The sequence below is a fragment of the Perca fluviatilis genome, chromosome 14, assembly GCF_010015445.1.
Source record: "Perca fluviatilis chromosome 14, GENO_Pfluv_1.0, whole genome shotgun sequence".
NCBI classification, from domain to species: Eukaryota; Metazoa; Chordata; class Actinopteri; order Perciformes; family Percidae; genus Perca; species Perca fluviatilis.
The window spans coordinates 33,177,356-33,203,218 of record NC_053125.1 but is presented as its reverse complement, the minus strand read 5'-3'; the positions used below and the strand labels follow the sequence as shown (position 1 = coordinate 33,203,218).

The 25,863-nt window shown below is 43.3% G+C and overlaps 2 protein-coding genes and 1 non-coding gene across 5 annotated transcripts in view; all 3 read left to right on the top strand.

Annotated features, from left to right (window-relative positions):
- The window catches only part of LOC120572895 (PRELI domain-containing protein 1, mitochondrial-like), a 6,482-nt gene extending 1,459 nt beyond the window's left edge, over positions 1-5,023 (top strand). Inside the window, exons 1-6 of one of the 3 annotated variants that reach the window (XM_039822409.1) lie at positions 202-382; positions 1,578-1,744; positions 2,103-2,328; positions 3,451-3,564; positions 3,703-3,781; positions 4,516-5,023. In XM_039822409.1, the coding sequence (XP_039678343.1) occupies positions 1,653-1,744; positions 2,103-2,328; positions 3,451-3,564; positions 3,703-3,781; positions 4,516-4,628 (624 nt within the window). In that variant the 5' untranslated portion in view covers positions 202-382; positions 1,578-1,652 and the 3' untranslated portion in view covers positions 4,629-5,023. Of the gene's footprint in view, positions 1-201; positions 383-1,577; positions 1,745-2,102; positions 2,329-3,450; positions 3,565-3,702; positions 3,795-4,515 lie in introns of those variants that run through there. The other 2 variants (XM_039822411.1, XM_039822410.1) reach the window with 2 other exon arrangements.
- On the top strand, positions 1,047-1,118 carry trnag-ucc. The gene has a single exon. It is a non-coding gene; the product is annotated as a tRNA-Gly (tRNA).
- Positions 5,024-11,132: 6,109 nt separating the features above from the next.
- LOC120572914 (coxsackievirus and adenovirus receptor-like) lies at positions 11,133-16,564 on the top strand. The gene is made up of 3 exons (XM_039822434.1): positions 11,133-11,285; positions 15,106-15,471; positions 15,585-16,564. The coding sequence occupies exons 1-3, from the start codon at positions 11,237-11,239 to the stop codon at positions 15,743-15,745; spliced, it is 576 nt and encodes a 191-aa protein (XP_039678368.1). The 5' UTR covers positions 11,133-11,236; the 3' UTR covers positions 15,746-16,564.
- The last annotated feature ends 9,299 nt before the right edge of the window (positions 16,565-25,863 follow it).

Genomic DNA, 25,863 nt, shown 5'->3' with positions numbered 1-25,863 from the left:
AAGGTCTTACATAGGTTTTAAAAAGGTCTATATCTGTAGGAATCCTTTCCATAATGTTGTCATACACTTAGAATATTAATCTGAGCCTGTCAGTGGCAAAAAAAACACATTTTCGTGGACCAAATGGTCCCATAAAAGCACATTAGATTTGATTCTACTTTTAAACTAATGAAAGCTCGACATCTGGCGGAGGAAAGCGGGAAGTACACCGTTATTATGATGTGTATGTTATGATGCACTTTATCTCCTGCTTTCCTTTCTCTGCGGCTTCAAATCTAAACGGAAACTAACCTGCTGCTGCGTGTTTACTGTGCGCTGCCACTTCTCTGTCCCCCCCGGGGCTTTTAACACCAAACTGCTGCTGAAAACCAAAAGGCTGCAGGTATGTTAGCTAGCAGTTAGCTCCTCGGTTAGCTACTAGCTGTTAGCGCCCGCAGCTAGCTGCTACAAACGGCTACGTCCTGGCAGTTAGGACCGTACCCAACGGGAAGCTGCTGCTACGCACTAGCTTAGCTAGTTTATGAGAGCCGTTGGTTGAATAAGACGTTAATAATGTTACATTTATTTCGTCAAGACAGTTGAACACAAACACATAACGGAGAAATGAGCTAACTGCGTTGTTTTGAAGCTAGTAAGCAGTTAGCGCTCAGTGCGAACCAGTTTAAATGTCGCGCTGTTTTAGTAACTTAACGGTTTAAACGTGACCGTTGACGCTAACTAACCCAGGCTCTTCAATTCTCAATTAAAATTTTAGGCACAACAACCGAGCCGTCTTGGGAATTGGGCAGCACCTAAGCTAAATGAATGTAACGTTTAAATACAAAGTGAGCATCAAAACTAACTAAATGTGCACCTAAGTCTTTCACAAACCTAGGGAACACACTGTAAGCCAACTGAATTAACAGACTAGCTAATAGCTCTGTTAGAGTCCCACACTCGTAACTGTTAAAATCAACGTTTAGATGATGATGTGAAGTGAAATGCGACAAAAACTGGAAAACTGTTGGTATCTTTAAATAGAGACAGTGAGCTCCATGTCTTCGTAAGCGTTGGTGGTATAGTGGTGAGCATAGCTGCCTTCCAAGCAGTTGACCCGGGTTCGATTCCCGGCCAACGCAGACTTTTTTTTTTGCGATTACAAACAGGATTTTAAAAGTGCGTTTTAAAGACAGAGGATACCTTTATAGAAGACGTATTTAAACCTGAGTAAACTGAAGATAAATAAAGACTAAAACCTTAAAGAAAAAACTAAACTGAAACTATACAGTGTGTTCCCCAGATTTGTAGAAGATTAAAGTGGGGAAAAAAGCAGTTTCACATCATTTTGGACTGATATTATTACCATATCTGTGTCTAAAACATTGGAAAAGCTACAGCAAGATAACAGATAAATAACAATCAAAAAGCTTAAAGATTAAACTTGTTAAACAGTGAAGTAATATAATTAATCATTATATCTGACAAAAGTCTTTTAGTTACATTCATTCGACTTCATCATTTTATTATTATTTTACAGAAATTGAACAGAGTTCAAACAGCAAAACATTTACAAAATATATCTTTGCTTTTTCCTACAGCACCTGAATGAGTCTGTGAGTGTGTGTGAGTGTGTGTGTGTGTGTGTGTGTGTGTGTGTGTGTGTGTGTTTAAACATGGGGAGGTATTTCCAGAGTGAGGTCGACATTAATAGTCCGTGGTATCAGGTTCTGGCCGCCTTCTGGCAGCGCTACCCGAACCCATACAGGTAAACACACACACACACACACACACACACACAGTGACACACACACACACACACAGAGACACACACACACTCTTACACACACAGACACACACACACACACACACACAAAGAGAGACACACACACACACATGTACACACACACACACACACACTCTCTCTCTCTTAAACAAACACACACACACATTCACTCTTACACACACACAGACACACACACACACACACTCGCTCTCACTCACACACACACACACACACACAAAGAGAGAGATACACACAAAGAGGGACACACACACACACACACACACTCTCTCTCTCACACACACAGACAAACACTGACTGTGTGTGTTTTTGTGTGTGTCAGCACCCATGTGCTCACCGAGGACGTCCTGTACCGCGAGGTCACCCCTAGCAACCGCCTGTTGTCGCGGCGCCTGCTGACCAAAACCAACCGGTTGCCGGGCTGGGCGGAGCGCGTGTTCCCGGCTCACATGGCTCGCCGCGTCTACGTGCTGGAGGACTCGGTGGTCGACCCCGAGACACACACACTCACCACGCGCACCTGGAACATCAACCACAACAAGCTGATGGTCAGACACACACACACTCACACACACACACACACACACACACACACACACACACACACACCACAGAAACACACACACACACACACACACACACACACACTCAAACACACTCACACACAACACACACACTCACACACACACACAAAACACACCTGGAACATCAACCACAACAAGCTGATGGTCAGACACACACACACACACACACACACACACACACACACACACACACACACACACACACACACTCACACACACACACACACACACACACACACACACACTCACACACACTCACAGAGACACACACACACTCACCTGGAACATCAACCAAAACACGATGATGGTCAGACACACAAGCACTGAGCTGTCTCTCTCCCTCCCTCTCTCCCTGCCTGTCTCTCTCTCTCCTTGCCTGTCTCTCTCCCTGCCTGTCTCTCTCTCTCCCTCCCTCTCTAACTCCCTCCCTGTCTCTCTCCCTCCCTGTCTGTCTCTCTCCCTGCCTGTCTCTCTCCCTGTCTCTCTCCCTCCCTGCCTGTCTCTCTTCCTCCTTGTCTGTCTTTCTCCCTGCCTGTCTCTCTACCTCCCTCCATGCCTGTCTCCCTCTGTTTCTGTGTCTAAGTGACTGTGAAACTGGTCCAGTATTAAACAAGAAACAAGCTACAATGTAACCCTATAGGACACACGTTCAGCATCAGTATTTTCCCACCAGACTCCATGTAAATAATCAGGACTTTTATCATCATTAAAACCCACTTCATTCAAAGTGGACAGAAACTAAATAAAACTACCAAAAGCCGTCTTGGTTCATCTTTCCACTGTTCCAACAATCACCACTCAGGATTGGTTGAAATAAACCCTTAATTCTCCCATTTATATGTGGAGATATGCTGGCTCTATACACGCTAAAAGTCCTGATTATTTACATGGAGTCTGGTGGAGTTTGGTGATGGTGATTTCGGGGCTAGTACTGGACCAATTTCAGAGATTGTGGTTCCCATCAGACACTTAGACACAGAAACATGGTCCAGGTTTAAAAAACAACAACCATAAAATGACCTTTTTAAGGGTCCTGATGATGTCTGTCTGTCTGTCTGTCTGTCTGTCTGTCTGTCTGTCTCTCAGACGGTGGTCGAGGGCTGTTTGTTTGAGGAAGACTGCAGTCGGCCATCTTGGACCAAACTGAGGAGGGAGGCCTGGATCATCTCCACGGTCCGCGGCCTGGCCCGGCCCATACAGGTACACACACACACACACACACACACACACACACACACACACACACACACACACACACACACACACACGCACACACGCACAGAAACACCTCTTTAACTTTTTAAAGTTAATTTTCTGGTCTTTGCGTTTGTCCTCCAGGAGTTCGGGCTCGCCAGGTTCAGGAGTAACCAGGACAAAGCTGTGAAGGGTCTGGAGCACGCTCTGAACAAGATACAGAGTAAGACAGACAGGTTAGAGAGACAGACAGGCAGACAGACATGCAGGGAGACAGACAGACAGGCAGAAAGGGAGACATACAGACAGAGACAGACAGACATAAAGACAGGCAGATAGAGACAAGGATAGACAGGCAGACAGAGAGACAGGCACAGAGACAGAGAGACATGCAGACAGACAGACAGAGAGGCAGACAGACATGCAGAGAGACAGACAGACATAAAGACAGGCAGATAGAGACAAGGATGGACAGGCAGGCAGACAGACAGACATGCAGGGAGACAGACAGAGAGACAGACAGACGACAGAAAGACATGCAGAGAGACAGACAGACATAAAGACAGGCAGATAGAGACAAGGATAGACAGGCAGACAGACAGACAGATAGACAGACAGACAGACAGACAGACAGAGACACAGACAGGAAGACAGACATGCAGGGAGACAGACAGACAGGCAGACGACAGAAAGACATGCAGACAGACAGACAGACAGACATGCAGACAGAGAGACAGGCACAGAGACAGAGAGACATGCAGACAGACAGACAGAGAGGCAGACAGACATGCAGAGAGACAGACAGACATAAAGACAGGCAGATAGAGACAAGGATAGACAGGCAGGCAGACAGACAGACAGACAACCAAACAGACCGACAGACAGGAAGAGAGACAGACACACACACACACACACACAGATGGACTGAAACCGTCTCCTCTCTTTCATCAACTGCAGCTGAGGACCCTCCTCATCTCCATGGCGACCAGGGCGAGTCGTCAGAGAAGCAGAAGCCCCTCCCCCCACAGGCCCCGCCCACTTCTACCCAGAAGCCCAAGCAGTTCGTCTGACCTCTGCAGCAGCACTTCTCAAACTGTTTTCACTTTAATATATGTTAATATTTGAATATTTTTTAAGTGACGTACCCTGTGAACAGGGTTAGGGTTAACAACAGCGCAAAATATTTTGGGTAAAAAATACTAAAAAGTCTCTATAAGAGGACCAGTACAGTGCTGGGAGTAACTGAGAAATATTTAAATGCTACATTAATTTTAAATGTTAAGAATTAATTCATTGTTATAATTTAATTATTTTAGGATTTATGTTGTGTACATATATATATGTGTGTGTATATATTATGACGTATTTAACATTTGGCAAAAATCTCATGTACCCCCTGCAGTACTTCAAATTACACACACACACACACGTATATGTATGTACACACACGCACAGACACACTCACACACACACAGAGACACACACACACGCACACACTACACAGACACACGCACACAGACACACACACACACCACACGCACACAGACACATACACACACCACACGCACACAGACACATACACACACAGACACACACACACAAAGACACACACACACAAATACACACACACTACACGCACACATACAGACACACACACCACACAATTTTTTTGTCTTTAGTCATGTTTATATTTTTATATGGAAGTTTTTTTAATTAGTTTTAATTATTATTATCAATAATTAATATATTATTTAAATGTATCCAAACTGGAGTAGGTTTAGTTATTTTTAGAACAACTTTTATCAGTTTTTAGTAACTGACTCGTCTTGCTGTCGCTGAATAAAGTTCAATCAAGCCAATCAGAAAATGATGCATTATGGGAAGTTTTTATTTCTGTACGTGGATGTTGACATGGGTCAGCCTCCCTGTGTTTCTCCAGCAGAAGTCTTTTAATGTGAAGTAGCACACGGTGAATGGGAAGAGATTTTAGGGTTTTTACTGAGGGGACACGACCAGAATAAAACATACATAAAGGGGAGTTAGTTTTAAAGAGTAAGATCCTTTTAGTTCAACCTGAAACAGCTCCGAAATCACCATCACCAAACTCCACCAGACTCCATGTAAATAATCAGGACTTTTAGCGTGTATAGAGCCAGCATATCTCCACCAGACTCCATGTAAATAATCAGGACTTTTAGTGTGTATAGAGCCAGCATATCTCCACCAGACTCCATGTAAATAATCAGGACTTTTAGCGTGTATAGAGCCAGCATATCCCCACCAGACTCCATGTAAATAATCAGGACTTTTAGCGTGTATAGAGCCAGTATACCTCCACCAGACTCCATGTAAATAATCAGGACTTTTAGCGTGTATAGAGCCAGCATACCTCCACCAGACTCCATGTAAATAATCAGGACTTTTAGCGTGTATAGAGCCAGCATATCTCCACCAGACTCCATGTAAATAATCAGGACTTTTAGCGTGTATAGAGCCAGCATATCTCCACCAGACTCCATGTAAATAATCAGGACTTTTAGCGTGTATAGAGCCAGCATATTTCCACATGTAAATGGGTGAATTAAGGGTTTCAAAGATTGTTGACCAATCAGTCACTTAGAGTCCAGATTCCCCTAACCCAACTCAGTGACTGTCTCTCTGACCATCAGCGTGAGAGAGACAGACAGGGAGAGAGACAGACAAGGAGGGAGATAGCTCTTTGACTGTCTGACCATCAGCGTGTTGTGGTTGAAGTTCCAGGTCTGGGTGGTGTGTGTGTGTGTGTGTGTGTGTGTGTGTATATATGTGTGTGTGTCTGTCTGTGTGTGTGTATCAGTGTGTGTCTGTGTGTGTGTGTGTGTGTGTGTCTCTCTGTGTGTGTGTGTGTGTGTGTGTATCTGTGTGTGTGTGTGTGTCTCTGTGTGTGTGTGTGTGTGTGTGTGTGTGTTCTCTGTGTGTGTGTGTGTGTGTGTGTATCTGTGTGTGTCTCTGTGTGTGTGTGTGTGTGTGTGTGTGTGTGTGTGTGTGTGTGTGTGGGGGGGGGTGTGTGTCTCTGTGTATCTGTGTCTGTGTGTGTGTGTGTTCTTGTTTAACTACAATCGTGGGGTCCTATAACTGGGAGTCCACTATACTTTCGGGGTCCCGACAGCTTTGTGGGGTCAAAATGCTGGACCCCACAAGTTTAAAGGTCTGTTTGAGGGTTAAGACTTGGTCGTAGGTTTAGAGATAGAATTGTGCGTGTGTGTGTCTCTGTGTGTGTGTTTGTATGTCTGTGTGTGTGTATGTGTCTGTGTTTGTGTGTGTGTGTGTGTGTCTCTGTGTGTGTGTGTATGTCCTTGCGGCGTGACACTTTTAGCAGAGATACAAATTTGGCCCTTTAACTCCCAAACCATACATCTCACATTAAAAATACACATATCCACGCATTCACTGAATTCATCTGAATCTCCTGATATAGGCCACGCCCATTTCCGCCTAGACTTTTATGCGTGAAAAATTTTGATTTATTGTAAACCTACTTTTTCTAACTCCTCCTAGACCATGCGACCGATCTGCACAAAACTTGGTGCGTACCATCTCCAGACCGACCTGACAAAAAGTTATCACAACGATTTTTATGGGACAAAAGTTGCGCAAATTACGCACAACCAAATTTGTGTAGCTAGCTACAAAAACACAAACTTTGCTATATCTTGGCCGAAATTATGTCTATCAACCTGATACTTTAGATTCTGGTTTTCCATGACCCTCTGGGGCTCTCCACCAAATGTTACGAAAATAGGCCACTAGGGGGCGCTACAAGTCCCAAAAGTTTATATCTCATTAAAGGCTCTTCCGATTTTTACAAAATTTTGAGGGTACCATCTAGGGCCACTCCTGACACCATGTCTACAGCGGGGTACTGATTTGTCAAAGTGGGCGTGGCCTATGGGACCCAGGTTTGGATTCACCACTTACACTAATGTGAGCAACTTCAAATTTACCGTGTAGAATGGTTCATGGACCTCACATACTAAGTATTACACACATGGACCACTAGGTGGCACTATAATGACATCAAATGTGTTTTTGCCTATAACTCCCACATTAATAATAATAATAATAAATTGAATTTATATAGCGCTTTTCATGGACTCAAAGTCGCTTTACAGGGCAGGGTAGATTATAAAAACATAACAAAACAAAACGAGCAAACAAAACAATTAGAACAAAACAAGATACAGATGAAAAAGGGAGGGGGGCAGGTGGACTATGGGTAGGCTGAGGTGAAGAGATGGGTCTTGAGGCGGGGACTGGAAGATGGTGAGGGACTCAGGGGTGCGGATCTCTTGGGGAGGGAGTTCCAGAGCCTGGGAGCTGCTCTGGAGAAGGCTCTGTCCCCAAAACAGCGCAGGTTCGGACTTTTGGATGGAGAGGAGACCGGTTGAGGTGGATCTGAGGGACTGTGAGGGTTGGCGTGGGAGAGGAGGTCAGTGAGGTATGAGGGGGCCAGATGGTGGAGGGCTTTATAGGTGAGGACCAGGATTTTGTAGGTGATCCGGTGGGAAATGGGGAAAGCCAGTGGAGTTGTTTGGGACTGGAGTGATGTGGTGCCAGGATTTGGAGCAGGTAATGAGGCGGGCGGGCTGAGTTCTGGACCAGTTGGAGTCGGTTGATGTTGGTAGAGCTGATGCCGAGGAAGAAGTGAGTTGCAGTAGTCCAGTTGGGAGGAGATGAAGGCGTGAATGAGTCTTTCAGCAGCGGGGGGTGTGTAGAGAGGGTTTGATTTTTGCGCGATGCGGAGGTGAAAGAAGGAGGGAGGTTTTAATGACTTGACGGATGTGAGGCTCAAGGGAGAGGGTGGAATCAAAGATAGACGCCCAGGTTGCTGGGCCTGGGGAGATGGGGGAGACAATGGTGCCGTCGATGGTGAGGGTTGGGTTATTGGTTTTGCTGAGTGTGGATTTGGAGCCGATCAGAAGGAATTCTGTTTTGTCGCTGTTTGAGTTTGGAAGGAAGTTGTGTTGCATCCAGGTTTTAATAGCTGACAGACAGGAGTTGATGTGGGAGAGAGGGAGGATTGTGGGGGATTTGGTGCTGAGGTAGATCTGGGTGTCATCGGCATAGCAGTGGAAGTCCAGGTTGAAGTGGCGGAATATTTGACCAAGAGGGAGGATGTAGATGATGAAGAGGAGAGGCCGAAGTACGGAGCCTTGGGGAACACCTTGAGTGACTGTGGCTGTGGCAGAGGTGTGGTTATGGAGAGAGATGAAATGGGATCTGTTGGAAAGGTGGGAGTGGAGCCAGCTGAGTGCAGTACCGTCGATACCGAGGTCTCCGAGTCTGGTGAGCAGGATGTTATGGCTCACAGTATCGAAGGCTGCACTCAGGTCGAGGAGGATGAGGATGTTGAGGGAACCGGTGTCAGCAAAGGTGAGGAGGTCGTTGAGGACTTTGAGGAGAGCGGTTTCTGTGCTGTGTAGGGGCGAAAACCAGATTGGAGAGGGTTCGAATAGGTTATTGGCATGAAGATGGGTTTGTAGTTGTGGAGGCGACTATGCGTTCCAGGGTTTTTGACAGAAAGGGGAGGTTGGATATTGGGCGGTAGTTGTTGAGAGAGGAGGGATCCAGACCAGGTTTTTAAGGATTGGGGTGACAGCAGCAGTTTTGAAAGCAGAGGGGACAGTTCCAAGGACAGTGAGGAGTTGAAGAGGTTAGTGAGGTAGGGGCATAGGACCGGGAGGCAGGACTTCAGAAGTGGAGTAGAGGGGGGTCAAGGGAGCAGGTAGTGGGTTTGGAAGAGCTGATGAGTTTGGAGATTTCAGGAGGAGTGACTGGGTCAAACTGGGAGAGGGAGGAAGTGTGGAGGAGGGGTCGGGAGGTCTGGAGGGATGGGGAGAGGAGGGTCCATGGTGGATGCTGGAGTAGATCCTGGAAGGTCAGATACAGGGGATAGAGATTTGTAAATGAGCTTATTTAGATGAGCTGCGCGCTGATTGGTTGAGCGACTTGCCATACGCACACATTAGAGACGCGCGCTGATTGGTTGAGCGAATCCCCAATACACATACATTAGAGAAGCGACAGAATCTCATATTCCAGACACTGCAATGTTTCATTACCAAATTCACTTGTGAGACTTTTTTAAGCGAGAAATCAACTATATAAAGCTCAAATATGGGCCGTTTTACAAAAATTGATGGCTAATTGCAAATTTGGTAAGACGTGTCGGACTTTAGGAGCTCCACACAGTCTGACGAGAAAGCGACAGCCTGCTGGGCTCCATACCCAGGGCAAAGTCACCCTTTGTGGATACTGCACTATGGGGCTCCGCGGCCAGCATAACTATTATATATTTACGGTTTGAATTTCATCATGTCACTTATACAACATCATTCCCCAATGTCTTATAAAGCTAACCGTTGTGTCCAATTTGATTTTAAGGCATTTTTATGAACGCAAGGCATCTTTGTAGGACCAGCAGCTGCTTGCTATATGTCCCATTCATTACAATGGGGAAATATCGCAGCTTGCTCACTTTCGCATAACTAAAGTATATTTACAGTTTGAATTTCGTCACGGCATGAATATTACAGATTCCTCAAGGTCTTACAAAGCTTAGCTAACACTTGTCCGATTTCGGATATCAATTGAATGTATTTTTGTGAATGTCAGAGTTAGGAGGAGGCTAGCTAGCTCTCATTGATGGACTCCATCTCACCGCGGCTCTATCAATGAGACTCGCGGACAAGAGGCGTTTATTTCCCCGATTGTTTGTTTAAATAACTCAACACACATACCCATTATAAGATTTACTGGAACCTGCGGGCTGCGGTAAAAGATTGCGGGCGTAACAAGCTCGCTGACACTGCGGTCAGGGCGGCGATGTAGCAACCCAGGCAGCACCAACACCGGCACTAAACTCCGACACACAGTCGGAGAAAATTTGCTTAGCATGCATCCATTTGTAAAGCGGCCCATATTTAAGCTTTATATGGTTGATTTCTCGCATAAAAAAGTTTCAGAAGTGAATGTTGTAATGGAATAGCAGAGATCTGCGTGACCTAGCTAGATTCGGAAGACTACCTGATCTCAGGTCAGTTGTGTAGCCTATGTAAATGTTGGGCGTGACCGTTCTCTTAATACACCCATGGCTGTGACAAAGGTTCCGGTTTTGGGAGGTTGACGTCAACTTCCAGCTTTGTTGGGATTCGCCCGTTTTCAGCGGCAGTTTCAAAATATGAGATTTTCATAGTAAAGGGGTGTCAGTGGGATTTTGAGCTTCTATGTATGTCCTATTTACCCACCGAACTGTCCTCATTCAACTATGACAGGGTAAAATCGGTTTTGCATTCTATCACCCCTTTAAATAATAACGCAAGAAGCATGAAACACTTTTACTTAATGTTACCTCTGTGAGGGCCTCCTCTCTGGCTGATGGGCTGTCAGCTCCACTGGGGAAAAAGATCCTCACTATTTACATTGGATTCCATCCAAGAAAAATGTCCACATTCCTTCACCTTGCAGGAAAACCACAACACACGAGCCGTTTCACAAAGCCAAGGACCACTCCTAAACCCATACTTTGAGAAACGTCTACTCCCTTTTCTCAAGTTTCTTGAGTAGCTGCTAGATCAGATTTTTTCTTTTCTCTGTAACCTAAAGGAGATAACGGTGGATCAACGCTCCCTCAGCTTTAATGGCTCCATTTCTGTTCCTGTTGTTATTTCTCTCTGGAGCAGCTTCTGGTAAATATCAGCTTTTGTTGTGAAAAGATTTATGTAACGTTAGACATTAAATGTTTTATATGCTTGGGCGTACATCGTCTAACAAATTTCTCAAGAGTAGTTATTGACTGGGACACAAATACCAGCCGATATTATACTTGTATATGTTCTGTGTAGTTGGTGAACTCCAGTAGCTAAGTAGTCTGGAAAGCTGTTTAATTCTCTCTAAACATCAGATGAAGTGATTCTTCTCTCTAATACAGATGATGCTGAACTGAGCCTCAGCAAGATAACATTAGCTAACGTTAGCTGACTAGCCGTCCAGGCGGAAACTAGATCAGTAAAAGTAAACAGCTTAATGTTTTCATTCACATACTTCAGGGGTGTCAAACTCAATTCCACAAAGGGCAACGCTGCACAATAAGAATCCCATCCAGGGCCAGACATGTTTAGGTTATTCACGTGCTATTATTTCATCGTACAAGTCAAGCATCTTTTATTGTATTATTGCATGTCTCATATAATCTTCTCACTTACAGCTCGGTAGACATAAAGACCCCAAAAAATCAGCAAAAAAAGTAACTTAGCCATTAAAGATAAAATGACAAAAAAAAAGTTGAAAAAAAGCAACGAAAACGTCGTAAAACGGGTCAAAAAACATTGGAAAAAGTTGGAAAAAAAAGCTACAAAAAATATGTGGGCCAAAGTCTATTGTGAACCTAAACTGATATGCGGGCCGGCTCAAAATCTGCGAGGGGCCGGATTTGGCCCACGGGCCTTGGGTTTGACACGTGTGACATACTTGTCGAAGTGATGAAAACCCATTGCTATCATCAGATGGGCATTTTGGGTTGACTTTGTTCAGTTCATGTTCTGTCTACAGTGTGACGTAGGGTGACCAGATGAGAATGGGTAAAAAAATAAGATGGGTGGGGCGACACACATGAATTTCAAAACTCGGCACCAAAAGTATTTATTATTTTTATTGGCTGCCTGCACATGCACATTCCCTGGCCTCATGGCTGCAATTGCACTTGAGCTCTTCATCTACTCTATAACATAAAAAGGGGACAAAAAAGGTTGTATTTTTTGTAATTAACCTTTGGTTAAGTATTTCAACCCAGACTGTGGTGTCCAGGGGTTAAATTGGGATATGTTATGTGGGGAGTTTTTTCTGGAGAGTTTTGTGCAAAGAAATGGAGAAATCGAGTCTTACATGATATGTGCAAAACTGCAAGGTTAAGAGCCTATACTCTGCATTGTTGTAGTATCAACAGGTATTAGGGCATTTAGCATTTCCATTACTGTTAATCAGTCATCACTTGATGATGCACATTGTATGGGTCCCTTCTTATGATATAAGAAGGGACCCAATGGGCCAAACATAATGTGCCACATGAAGAGACAGTGCAGCATGTGACAGTAGCAACAGCTGAGAAGATTTGGGTCTGTGGTGACCAGGTCCACCTCACACACACTTCCTTCTCCCAAACTCTCTCTTTACTCACTCACACACACACACACACACACACACACACACACACACACACACACACACACACACACACACACACACACACACACACACACACACACACACACGGCACTGAGTGGGGCTCTCCAATGCTCGGAGCCCTACCGCTGGCGGAGATGCGACAGCGAGAACCGGTTCCATGGCTTGGTCAGCGACATGAACTCGTGGCGGCCGTTGGAGCGAACAGGGTTTTTAGCTTTAGGAGAAGGCATTTTATCTGTTAATCCTAACCAGAGCTAACTGCTAATCAGAGCTAATCATTGCTAACAGAACCTTCAGTTCTGCGTGCCTGTATCCATTAACTGCATATATGGACTCAAGCCCAGATAAAACCCTTCAGTTTATTAAAATGGCTGTAAAGTTTTAAACTAGCTACAACTCAGAGTTGTTTGAATGACAGAAATCTGCTCAAGGTACGGGCGTAGCGGTAGCGTACAAATTGATGCTTTCTCTGCGGAGTGCAGACTGACTTGCTCTTGCGAGTCAGAAAATCACATTATAACATATTGTGATATTATTGCAAATGCAATTAATCATTCAGCCCTAGTGTCGGTATATATACATAAGTTAGCATCCGATTCAGCAGGGAAACATAACTTCCATTGCTAAGTGACTGATCCTAGATTTTTTAACCTATTGAAGGTTGAAGGTATTGAAAGAATGTTAGTCATTAAGGTAAATTTTTAATTATGTCTAAAACACTTCTTCTTTCTTTATGAGAACACAATAAAGGGAGATTTCACTGTTTTTCTTCATATGTAGACCACATTGGACCAGGTGCAGATCCAAAACCACTACACCTAGACTTGTCAAATTTGGACTAAATTATCCCAGAGAGGCTAAAGATTCTTAAAAGTATATTTCACCATTGGAAAGATGAATATATCATTAAATTGGGTCACTCATGTAGTAGAAAGTCTTATTTTTTTAATTGGTGGCTTCTAGGCCCAAAAAAGCCAGAAAATGTGTTTTTGGCTCATGTGGATGAAAGACACCAAATCCCAGAATGCACTTGCTTCGCTGCTTTAGTGTCTACTCCCAAGCCACCCCTACCACTAGCTAGTCTTACACGGCGACAGAGCAGCCGGCCTGGTAGCTGGATAGTCCGGTACACTGTTGTTCAGCCATGTTTCCACAACAACAAAAACGCAGCAGTCTCTGAACTCGCGTTGGGAGTTTCGTTGAAGTTGGATGGAGTCCAGTTTGTTGTCTAATGAGCGGACACTTGCAAGCAGGATTGATGGAATAGGTGGCCGGCTAGCGTTAGCTTTCTACCGGCACTCGTTCAACCTTCCCCGCTGATGATGATGTCCCTTTACCGGCCAGATGCAACGAGCAACACCACTGGTCTCCGTAGCCAGCGGGCGAAGCTGGCGTAGTGTGTGGAGTATTGCGTCTGTAATAAAGTTTCCTGCATATTCTCTATCTATCTATCTATCTATCTATCTATCTATCTATCTATCTATCTCTCTGTCCATCTCTCTGTCCATCTATCTATCTATCTATCTATCTATCTATCTATCTATCTATCTATCTATCTATCTATCTATCTATCTATCTATCTATCTATCTATCTATCTATCTATCTATCTATCCATACTAAAGGTCTTCTGCAGCCAGTAAGCGAGGATCCAAGATGGCTGACGCTCACTTTGCCTCGGCAGTCTTCAGAGAATGCCGACAGTCCAACCCCGTATGGGCAGGTTGAAAACATACGGAAGTAGCTCCTACTACTGGCTGTAGTCCTTTGCCTCTAGGTAAAAAACTTTGATGATGCAAAAATGGTAATTTTTCGTCATTGGAAGATTTTTCCCAGACCCACAATACTAGGGCAGATACCGCAATACCACAGTCACGTGACGCCTAACGCGCTCGTCACCATCATCATCGCAAAAAAAAGAAGACTCAGGCAGAGAGAGAATCAGTTCAAAAGATCTTGCCATTTAGAGAATATTTTACGCCTGTAAAAGTATTGTAACTTAAAGTTACAATAAATCAACATTTAACATTTAATACAATCATTTAAAAATACATGACTCGATAGAGAATTATGACTAGAAGATAAGAAAGATTTTATTAATCCCACAGTGGGGAAATTCCTATAGCAGCTCAATAGAGATGTAAATGTAAACACATGAGAATAACACAAATACACATATAAGAAAAGAGAAACCTATACAAAGTATTACAAGTTATATTAGTAATAATAATAATAATAATAATAATAATAATTATAATAGGAATAATGATGGAGGTCTTTTGAAATACCATGACTTTTGATGAATATTGTTTATTATTGTCTTTCAGACCTGATTGTGGTAACAGTGCCTGGAGATGATGTCATTCTACCATGTCAGGCTGATGATTCCTCCATCAGAGCTGTAGAGTGGAGCAGACCTGACCTGGAGCCAGATACCGTCCTCTTATACAGAGATGGACAATTGGATCCAACCCTCCAGCATCCATCCTTTAAGGACAGGGTGGAGCTGGTGGACAGAGATCTGAAGGACGGAGACGTGTCTTTAACTCTGAAGAATGTGAGCAGACACGACGCTGGGGAATACGAGTGTGGAGTTGAAACCGATGACCACATCACAACCATGAGAACCATCAGAATCAACAGAACCGTCAAAATAATCAGAACCATCTATCTGCAGGTTACAGAGCCAGCAGGTGAGTGAGTCTCTCTCAGTGAGTTTCAGGTTGTAGCTGTTGTATCATCAGAGATGATGAAGAATGCTCTACTATCACACATCTACTGACTCATATATTTTATTCATCTTCAGGTTCTGAGGATGGAAACTCCTCTCCTGTAGGCCGATACGTTGGACTGGCAGCAGGTGTTCTGCTTCTTGTAGCTGCTGCAGTGGTTGGTGTCCTGAAATATAAAAGACACAAGGACAAGAGATCAGGACCACCTGCTGTTGATGTTGAGGCAGGACACTGAGTAGGTCCTCTAAAAACTGAGGAGACTGAATTTCCGTTTCGTCTGTACCTCAGTTCAGCTACATGGTGTCACGGACTAGCGCAAAAGTCTGGAGTTGACGGAAGTATGTCAAAGCCTCGGCTGTGAACGGTTTCATCTCCTACAAGTTCTTCTCAATAAAAGTCCTCAGTTATTTTGGTATTTTAATGTTTTTATTATGAAGCAGCAAAATCCGGAAATGTTGGGGATTCATTAGCAGTAACATAACACGACTCCTATAAGCTTTGTGTATTTTTACTTAACAACAGCATTCTTTGACAAAAGCTGTCCAATCCATTACAAGGAATGTTTTACAATCCACCTGCCACTATGGCTGGTGTACAAGGCAAAGTCACCCCCCACTGGGTGCTAATTTCCCACCCTGGTGTGATGTATGTTCTTCATGTTATGTCTGTCGGTGTCTGATGTAGGGACTATCTGTTTGTATCAGATCAAAATGTCCTGTCATGAAGTGCCTTGTGACTGTGCTACAAACCAAACAGTAAGACATAACAGTTATCTACTACTACTACAACTACTATCACTGTATTGTACTGCATGTCTTTGGACTTGAGTTACTGTAAATGGACTGCATTTCTATAGTGCTTTTTTAGTCTTAATGACTACTCATAGAGCCTAAAACACTATTCACACACTGATGTCTTGCCTGAGGACAGTTGGACATGTAGCCTACAGGGCCCTCTGACCTTCCAGGTGGTAGATGACCACTCTACCACCTGGGCTGCCCCCGAGCTCTTTGCTATGCCAACTTGACATTAACCAAGACAACATAAATAAATGTCTTAGTGGTCCTGATTATCAAACTTGGTTTTGATTATTGGCTGTCATGACAGCCTTTTAATTTTGTCATTAACATTTGTCATTGACCTCATGTAAAGTGAAACTATTTGGACTTTTCCTGAAGATGTTATGAATGTTATAAGACTTGTTTGACCACATTGAATACAGATACTGATGGGATTTAAGAATTTTGCAAGGAGCCAAACCCAGAAAGAAAGCCCTCTCTGTGGTGTATTTCCTGTCATAAAACTGGCCTCCCTGTCAGTCTCAGAGGTTTACTTAGAGGTCCATTAACCGTTAACCAGCCAATTTTGGCGCACTTCCTGGGAGCCTGGTATGGGATGAACAAACACAAAACCTAAACCTAATGTTTGATTTTAAAAAACAGAAATAAGCTGGTGTACTGATCCTTCATTTAACTTGAGAAGAGCGTTAAATGGAACCATCCATGTTAATTTTTGGCAATGTGGTTGAAAGAAACCCACATTTCTGATATAGACACTTTTTGAAAATGGGGTTAAATTTGACCCGAAGATAAGAGGAGGGATAAACAGATTGGTCCTAGACAGCTGGATGAAAACAGCTGGAGGTGAAGAGTTAGATTCACCCTGAGTCCAGCAGAGGGCAGCGTGGACCAGGGAGAGCTTCAGATCTGTTTACAGGGTGGTGCCAACATATTCTAATTAGACCTGTTGCAGTGAGCACAGTGGGTCCACACTTTTCAACCTGTTTAGAGGAAAATTCATGACACAGACCCACCCTCTCCGGTAAATGCAAACCAAACTGCCTACCGAGCCCTCCCTAGTCCTAGCATCGACGTTTTTGTCGTTTGTTTCGTGGTGGCCAGCACGAAATGGTCTATATGGAGATTAACGGGGGTTGTAACATTAACTTTATTCAACACTGCTGAGAGACTTTCTTCGGGGCTGGAAACAGGTGCTGAGCTGCAGCCCCGGTGTTGCTCTCGGACTCTCCCCACCTTCACTTTTTTGTCCACAGTCACCAGTTGTGGGTTAAACGTAACTGTAAAAAAGACTGTTACACGCTAAATTCTCTCTCTCTCTCTCTGTCTCTCTCCCTGCACGCACAAGCACGCACACAGAGACACATGCACACGGTGTTGAATAACATTAACGTTATTCAACACCGCTGAGAGACTTTCTTCGGGGCTGGATGCGTCACGCAGGGTATCCCCGGCAGTCACCAGTTGTGGGTCAAAACGTAACTGTAAAGAAGACAGCTAAACCACACAGCTCGGAAGTCTAGGGCGATTTTCTCTCTCTCTCTCTCTCTCTCTCTGCACACACACACACACACACACACACACACACACACACACACACACACACACAGGCACACACACACACACACACACACACCAGTGGCGTAGGCAGAAATAGTATCTTGGGCGGCCCAGTGCAAAAGTGAGTGGGCCATTTTCAAAAAGATGTAGAAGTAGCAAAAAGGACAAACTGAAAAAAAAAACAGCAACAATTTTACCTTTCAAATATAACTGCAATAGCAGTACAATCTACAAAATGCTCAACCAACAAAGCTCAGTCTAAAAAGTTAGTTCACAATACAGAAAAAAACCTGTCGATTTTAACCTATTCAGGCTAAAATATATTAGCATTGGCCGAACCAGCAGCATTGGCTCTGCACAGCACTGTTATAAAATGAACCATTTTATTGCACAAAGTGGCAACTAAACATGAACCCAAAGAGCAGAGAAGGTGTTTACCATAGATATAGAACAATAGATATTACATGTCATATCTATTGTTCTATATCTATGGTGTTTACATACTGCATGACATAGAATAGCCTACATCAGACAGAAATCTACGATCGCCAAGAAGGGTCACAACACATACAAACGCCACAACAACTACATATTCAGAAAACACCTCAAAATTCTGAAAACATCTTCATCGATTTCACATTACGTACGCTGCAAATATTCACAGCAGGAGCAAATAGGGAAACAAACTGCAAGCTGCGGAAATGTTTCCAGGGGGGCCATAATCAGTGACGGACCCGCATCCATCCAGTTGTCTTCTGACAGACTTGTCAATGTGCTCTGTACCAAAGTGGTTTTGTGTGTTTTCAACATATTATTATTGTCCCCATAACATATTAATCCACGCGGATAATTGTTTAACGTTCTGCAAACATTGTTAGCTGGAAACTAGCTGTAAGCTAGCTGGCTAGCTTGCTTCTGGTCACTAAATAGATGCATTACCGGCGTTTGTACATTGTTGTCCTGATATCTGAACTATTTATTTATTTTTCAGATTGAAATGTTTTGTCCGTTTTGTGGTGTGCAACTGCGGGACGCTCCCAAGTTTTGCCCGTCGTGTGGTCAGAACGTGGGGCTCCTTACGTCATCGAGCAAAGGCCGTGGGCCAACAGGTAACATCCCTTTACTGTGCTCCTATTTATCAATTTATCAATCCCCATTAAATCATATTAGTTATTATAATTAATCTTTGTGTGTGTGTGTGTGTGTGTGTGTGTGTCCATAACTTTAGATGAAGCCTCAGAGGATGACCTAATACGTGGCTACTTCGGAAAGGACCACTCCAACGAGGCTATATGGAGCCAAAGCATGGGATTGTAATGAGCCTGAAAACTCTAAAAAGAAGGCTGAAATGGCTAAACCTAAGTCGGAGAGCAAATTGCACTCCACTGGAGACTGTGAATGCTGCCATCACTACTGAATTCAATGGCTCAGGACAGCTGTTGGGCTAGAGGGCTATTGCAATCAGGAGAGACTTCTTTGCAATTATGAACATATTTATTGTACATACAAACATGTAAATGTACAAGTCTCTGGAGATTGGACTCCATCGAACCCAAATATCCTATAGGGTTTAAGGAACCCAAACAAATCCCCTGGTGGAGTCCAGACACTGGTGGTGGTGAATAAGCAGAGGAACCATCAACAGCCAAGCTTAGACGAACCCAGGTCCGAGGGCGTGACCACCGGTGGCAGAAGGGGAGGAGGTGGGACGCACTCTATTTCCTGAAACGACAACTGCCAACCGTGGAAGAGAGAGCAGATTTAAAGCAGGGTATCAAGCTGTGATAGGCTCGTCGACAAATGGCCGACCCTGATTGGTTTAACTAACAACGACACAGCTGCTCTGATTACTACTGACAAGTGACGTACCATGAAACAGCTGATCATTATGAGTGATGGAAAAGGTATATGAAGTCTTCCTTTAAGAATTTACGCTGAGCTTCATGTGGCAAACCCTGCGGCAGAAGCATTCACTGACAGCAAAACGAGACCATGTTTACTGGCCATGGGATAGTGAAACATGAAGTGATGCTTTGGCCTCAAGTGGAAGTCAGGGAAAAGCTCAAGGAATCTCCAGACCGACTTGACAAAATGTATCAAAAGAATTTTTATCGGACAAAAACTTCACAAATTACGCACGACCAAATTTGTGTAGCTAGCTATGAAAACACAAACGTTGCCATATCTCAGCCAAAATCAATGATATCAACCAAATACTTTAGATTCTGGTTTGCCATGACCCTCTGGGACACCCCACCCAATTTCACGAAAATAGGCCACTAGGGGGCGTTACAAGTCCCACAAGTTTATATCTCATTAAAGGCTCATCCGATTTTCACAACATTTTGAGGGTATCATTTAGGGCCACTCCTTAGGCCATGTCCACAGTGGGGTGGTGATTCGTCAAAGTGGAAATGGCCTATGGGATACAGTTTTTGATTCACCACTTACACTAAAGTGAGCAACTTCAAATTAACAGTGTAGATGTAGAATGGTTCATGGACCCCACATACCAAATATTACACACATGGACCACTAGGTGGTGCTATAATGACGTCAAATGTGTTTTTGCCCTTAACTCCCATATTTCACATCACACATTAGAAAACCTTACATCCCTGTGTTCCTTACATCAAGCTGAATCACATGATATAGGCCACACCTATTTCTGCTAATAAGTGTTTGCAATATTGCGCAATATATATGTACAAAACCAACTTTTTCGAACTCCTCGCGCCAGGGTGGACTTGCGCCAGGGTGGCTTGGACCCTGTCATAACTGCTTGCAGTTCTAGTTTTAATTAGTTTTTTTAATGCAGGTTTGCTTTTTTAGTTTAGTTTTTATTTTATTTAAATGCTTAGTTTTAGTTTAGTTTTTACTAGTTTTAATCTTTTTTGTAATATGGGTTATTTGTCAGGGGCAAGATTCAAAAAGGTCAGAAAAAATATTGTGTAATAATAGCTCAACAAAGACATCATGCAATTTTAGAAATATGTATTCACAATGTATTCAACAATAACACTGGTACAAACAATGTACATATGATGAGCACAAATACGTAAACAGTCTACACAAGATGCCGCAGTAAGTGCAAAATGTGTGTGTGACGTGTTCCAGGAAAAAACCTAAATAGCCAATAGACTAAAGAAGACACACACAAATAGGTGTTTTGAATTTTGGTTCGAGTGAAGTGGCAAACTTTTTGAAGTCGATCAACTCACACAGTTGTGTAGACATCCCATTATCAATCCACATATTAACCCACGCTTCCTCCTGCTTTTAGTGTTCCTAAGTATTTACTGTCCTACGGTTGGCTCTGTCATGCTGCCTGGTCCTGTACCCATACATCTATGCCCTGTACCCATACATCCATGCCCTGTATCCATGCCCTGTACCCATACATCCATGCCCTGTACCCATACATCTATGCCCTGTACCGAGTTAGCTTCTGTTTCGAGGAAAGGGGGCTTTGCGTGCTCCTTTACCTTGTTAAGGTAAGCTAGGTTAGCCTCCTTGTGCGCGCTTCTCAAATGTACTTTCAAATTCGTGGGATTTTTCCATTTAATGAATTGTCCACATATTTTACTACCTTCCACTGAGAGGCACTTGCTTTTATTTGACACAGTCATAATCAAATAGGTCTCTGCCGTTTTCTTCCGACATTCGTTACCGCCATGACAGGCGAGGGGCTCAGACATGTTGTGTTCAATTTGACATGTAATGTCTGAATTACTGGGTTCCCAGTCGGAAAAGATATATGTCTATGGCATAGACTGTATAAATCAGGTCTATGGTTGTAAATGTCAACTCTGAAAGTTGTAACGTTATTTGCTCTGTGAAAGACATCGACAAAGACAGACACTAAGGACATTTACTCAATAATTTTATTTTAGTTTAGTTTTGCAAACAGACATTACAGTTTTAGTTAGTTATCGTTTTTTTGTAATGTTTTTCCCACCTAGTTTTTGTTATTTTGTTCGTTTTTGTTAACGATTATAACCTTGGTCTCTCTGTTTGTGTGTATCTGTGTCTCTGTGTGTGTGTATGTGTGTATGTGTGTATCTGTGTGTGTCTGTGTGTCTCTGTGTGTGTGTTTTTTTGTGTGAAGTTTCTTTCCACTTTAAATGAAGTGTGTTTTTACAATGATAAAAGTACTGTTTTTTTTAAAATGGAGTCTGGTGGGTTTGGCAGCTTTTAGGCATTTTTCTGTAGTTTTTGATGTGCTTTTCACTTATGATTTAATAAGACACCGTCTGTTTCTTTCAACAAGTCCTACAAATACAACGATACCATACAACGATATTGGCAAGAGGGTCATATCTAAGCCAGAGAACGTCAGTTGCAGTTTTTGGGTTAAAATCAGACGTCACTTTCTGAGACCTGCGCCGACACTAGAAACCTATATATATATATATATGTATATATATATATCTATCGATGTATGGTATCGTTGTATTTGTAGGACTTGTTGAAAGAAACAGACGGTGTCGACGATGTACTTTTGCTGCTTTAACAAACGACTTATGGGAGCGTTTTTTGGGAGAGCAGTCTCGAGTTTTCATGGATTAATTACATTTACAAAGACACACACGTGAGTTAGACACACAGTAACTCTTTATTTATTTTGTCAGAAGTTACTACATGAGACCCAAGAGCTTTCGTTAAACACAACAAACAAACAAGACTTGTTTGTTTGAGACATTTCAGAAGGAAATATTGTACCTTTTACTACACTACTGCTTTTATTTTAACTACTTACTTTGATTTTACACACAATAATGCTTCCTTAAACATCTATTTCTAATGTATATAAGCAGTTATTGATTCTTCTGAACTGACACTCGTCTGCAGCTGCTATTTATTTAATCCATCTAAAGATTCAAATGACTTATAAACAAAAATATGTGTATTCAAATACGATCTGCCCACAGCGCCGACCCTGTGCATGGGTGTGTTGTTTTAATCACGTTCCTATGTGACTTCAGACTTGGAACATATTTCCTACCAAAGTTTCTATTCTATTCTGTTTAACTGGACCACCGAGGAGGAGGTAAGTCACCTTCTTTAGGGTCACCGAGAGGGAGGTAAGTCACCTTCTTTAGGGTCACTGAGAGGGAGGTAAGTCACTTATTTTAGGGTCCCCCAAAAAGGAGATAAGTCACCTTCTCTTATTCACTATCTGTTTAAATCAACAAAGATGGCCCGATTCAGAACGCTGAAAGTTTTTCTTGCAAAGCTCTAAAAGATTTTTCTCTCATCGCATATCTTTGGTCTAAACTGGACTTTATCTTGAAGTCACTCAGCGGTGCAACAACACAGTAGTTTTCCCGCCCGGTGTAGAAACAGCAGAGGTGACACCAGACTGCTGGGCAGATTAAACCAGACTGCAGAGGTCATCGCCACACAGCCGCCAGTGTGGCTCAATAGTGACGAAGCGTACAAAGCAGAACAAACAATAAACCCTCCTAACATCAGCAACAGCGCTGCCAGGATGGCCATGATGGTGCAGAAAGCCCTCTGCTTTGATTGGTCTACCCGCTCCCTGTCCCCGCCCACTTCCCCCGGCCCTGGACGAATCAGAACGCAGAGAACAGAAAGGCTGCAGAAAGAGACGACGAGTAAGGAGAAAACCAAGATGCTGAGAAATGGAACGATGGGTAACTTAGGCACATAAAGAGTTAATACACCGCCCCATCCAAAGCACAGCAGCCAGATGCACCCACAGCTGATGTTTCTGACCCTGACCCCCCCCGAATGTTTCAGCCCCAGGTAGGTGACGGGGTGAACGACAGCCAGGTAGCGCTCCACGCAGGTGAGAGTGTGAAACAGAGTCTGTCCGGGGAAAATAATGTATAGCACGTAGAAACCCACGATCTTCATCTGTGGGAGATTCATGTAGGAGCCACAACAGAAGAGAGCCCACCCCAACACACTGATCAGCTCCATGGCAGCCATGTGGAAGGTGAAGATGTCCGAGTGGCTCGTCGGGACGGAGCGCTGCCGCCGCCATCGCTGGTGAGCCAGGCAGAGGACGAGGAAGGAGAGAGGGATGAAGAGGAGGAATTTTGTGGCAGTAAAGGCAACGGAGATAAAGAGCGTCATGTCAACGCCAAAGCAGCTTAAAAACAGGTTGAGGGTGGCGTTGGTGGAAGATGAGTTGTCTGACATGTCTGTTGTTAGGAAGACCTGAGGAAGAGGAGCAGAGGGAGAGACGATAGATGATTAAAACTAAGGATACATATTATCAGAGTAACAACTCCTGTGGTGGCGGGAATTTGGGTTTCCTAGGATAGTGAAGGCATGTCCTGCCCTATTCTGTTTCTCACCTCTGATTGGCCTAAACTGGTATTCTTAACCTAACCCTAACCAATCTCACTCCTTATGCCTAACCCTGCTGATAGTTAACGTCACTTCCTTTAGGGTCACCCGGAGCAGTGGTTCCCAACCTTTTTTCCTTGGCGCCCCCTCTACTTATGTCTAAGAAAAGCTGAGGCCCATTTTAAACAATAACAAAAATGTATAGTTTTTATACAGACTTTTGTATACATTATATATTCTAGTGTATTATAATTTGTTTAACGTGCAAACTTTTTTTTTTTTTTACCTCAACCTTAAACCGGATAAAGACTTGCGCCCCCCCTGTGATCTTTGCCGCCCCCCTAAGGGGAGCCCGGACCCCAGGTTGGGAACCACTGACCCAGAGGGATGTACGTCACACGTATAAACATCAGGCCACTTAATATAGGCTACGGAGAAAGCTCTACGTGGAGCCTCCGCAGAACCATAAAAAGGCCTTTAGGGTCACTGAGAGCAAAGTAGGTCAAGTCAGTATTTAGTGTGTATTGAATTGTCTGTCCTAAAATCCCAATTTAAAGCTTATATACTGGTTCCTGACTTTGTTTATTATCTCATATGGAGAATTTATCAAACATTGTGACGTACTTACCGTGAGATGGGATCTGTGTCTTCAGCTGTTAAATTTCAGGTTCAGTTCTTGGGTCTGGATTATTGGACTTCCGTCTGTGATAAACAACATAAAAGAAGAGATTACATAATCTGTTCTTTTGGAAACTAAATACATTTTTGAATTTTTGACACAAAGGACCACTCACCTTCACCTGCGATCGTCTCTGGATGGGTCTCCGAACACGTCAACACGGCTCTGAGATGGAGTCGTGTGTGTTGAGTGTCGGCTTCTTTGCATGTTGCAAATTCACGGCAGATTTTATGATACTTTTATGCTAAATTGCAATAGGCAAATAATGTTTTACCATCATTGTTCTGCAGGGGGAGGAGGTGGTAGTTTAGTCTTTCAGCACTTATGAAAATAAATTGGGATTTATTTTGTACTTTGAATGTAAATAAGCTGCTAAAGTGTGAAGACAGACAGAGATAGATAGAAACAGACAGACAGACAGAGAGACAGACAGACAGAGATAGATAGAGACAGAGAGACAGACAGAAAGACAGACAGACAGAGAGAGATAGAGACAGACAGACTATCACCCAGGAAACAGGTGTTCATGTCCTAAAGAAGTTAAGGAGAAAAAAAGACATCAGACTCCATGTAAATAATCAGGACTTTTAGCGTGTATAGAGCCAGCATATCTCCACCAGACTCCATGTAAATAATCAGGACTTTTAGTGTGTATAGAGCCAGCATATCTCCACCAGACTCCATGTAAATAATCAGGACTTTTAGTGTGTATAGAGCCAGCATATCTCCACCAGACTCCATGTAAATAATCAGGACTTTTAGCGTGTATAGAGCCAGCATATCTCCACCAGACTCCATGTAAATAATCAGGACTTTTAGCGTGTATAGAGCCAGCATATCTCCACCAGACTCCAGGTAAATAATCAGGACTTTTAGTGTGTATAGAGCCAGCATATCTCCACCAGACTCCATGTAAATAATCAGGACTTTTAGCGTGTATAGAGCCAGCATATCTCCACATGTAAATGGATGAATTAAGGGTTGATTTCAACCAAACCA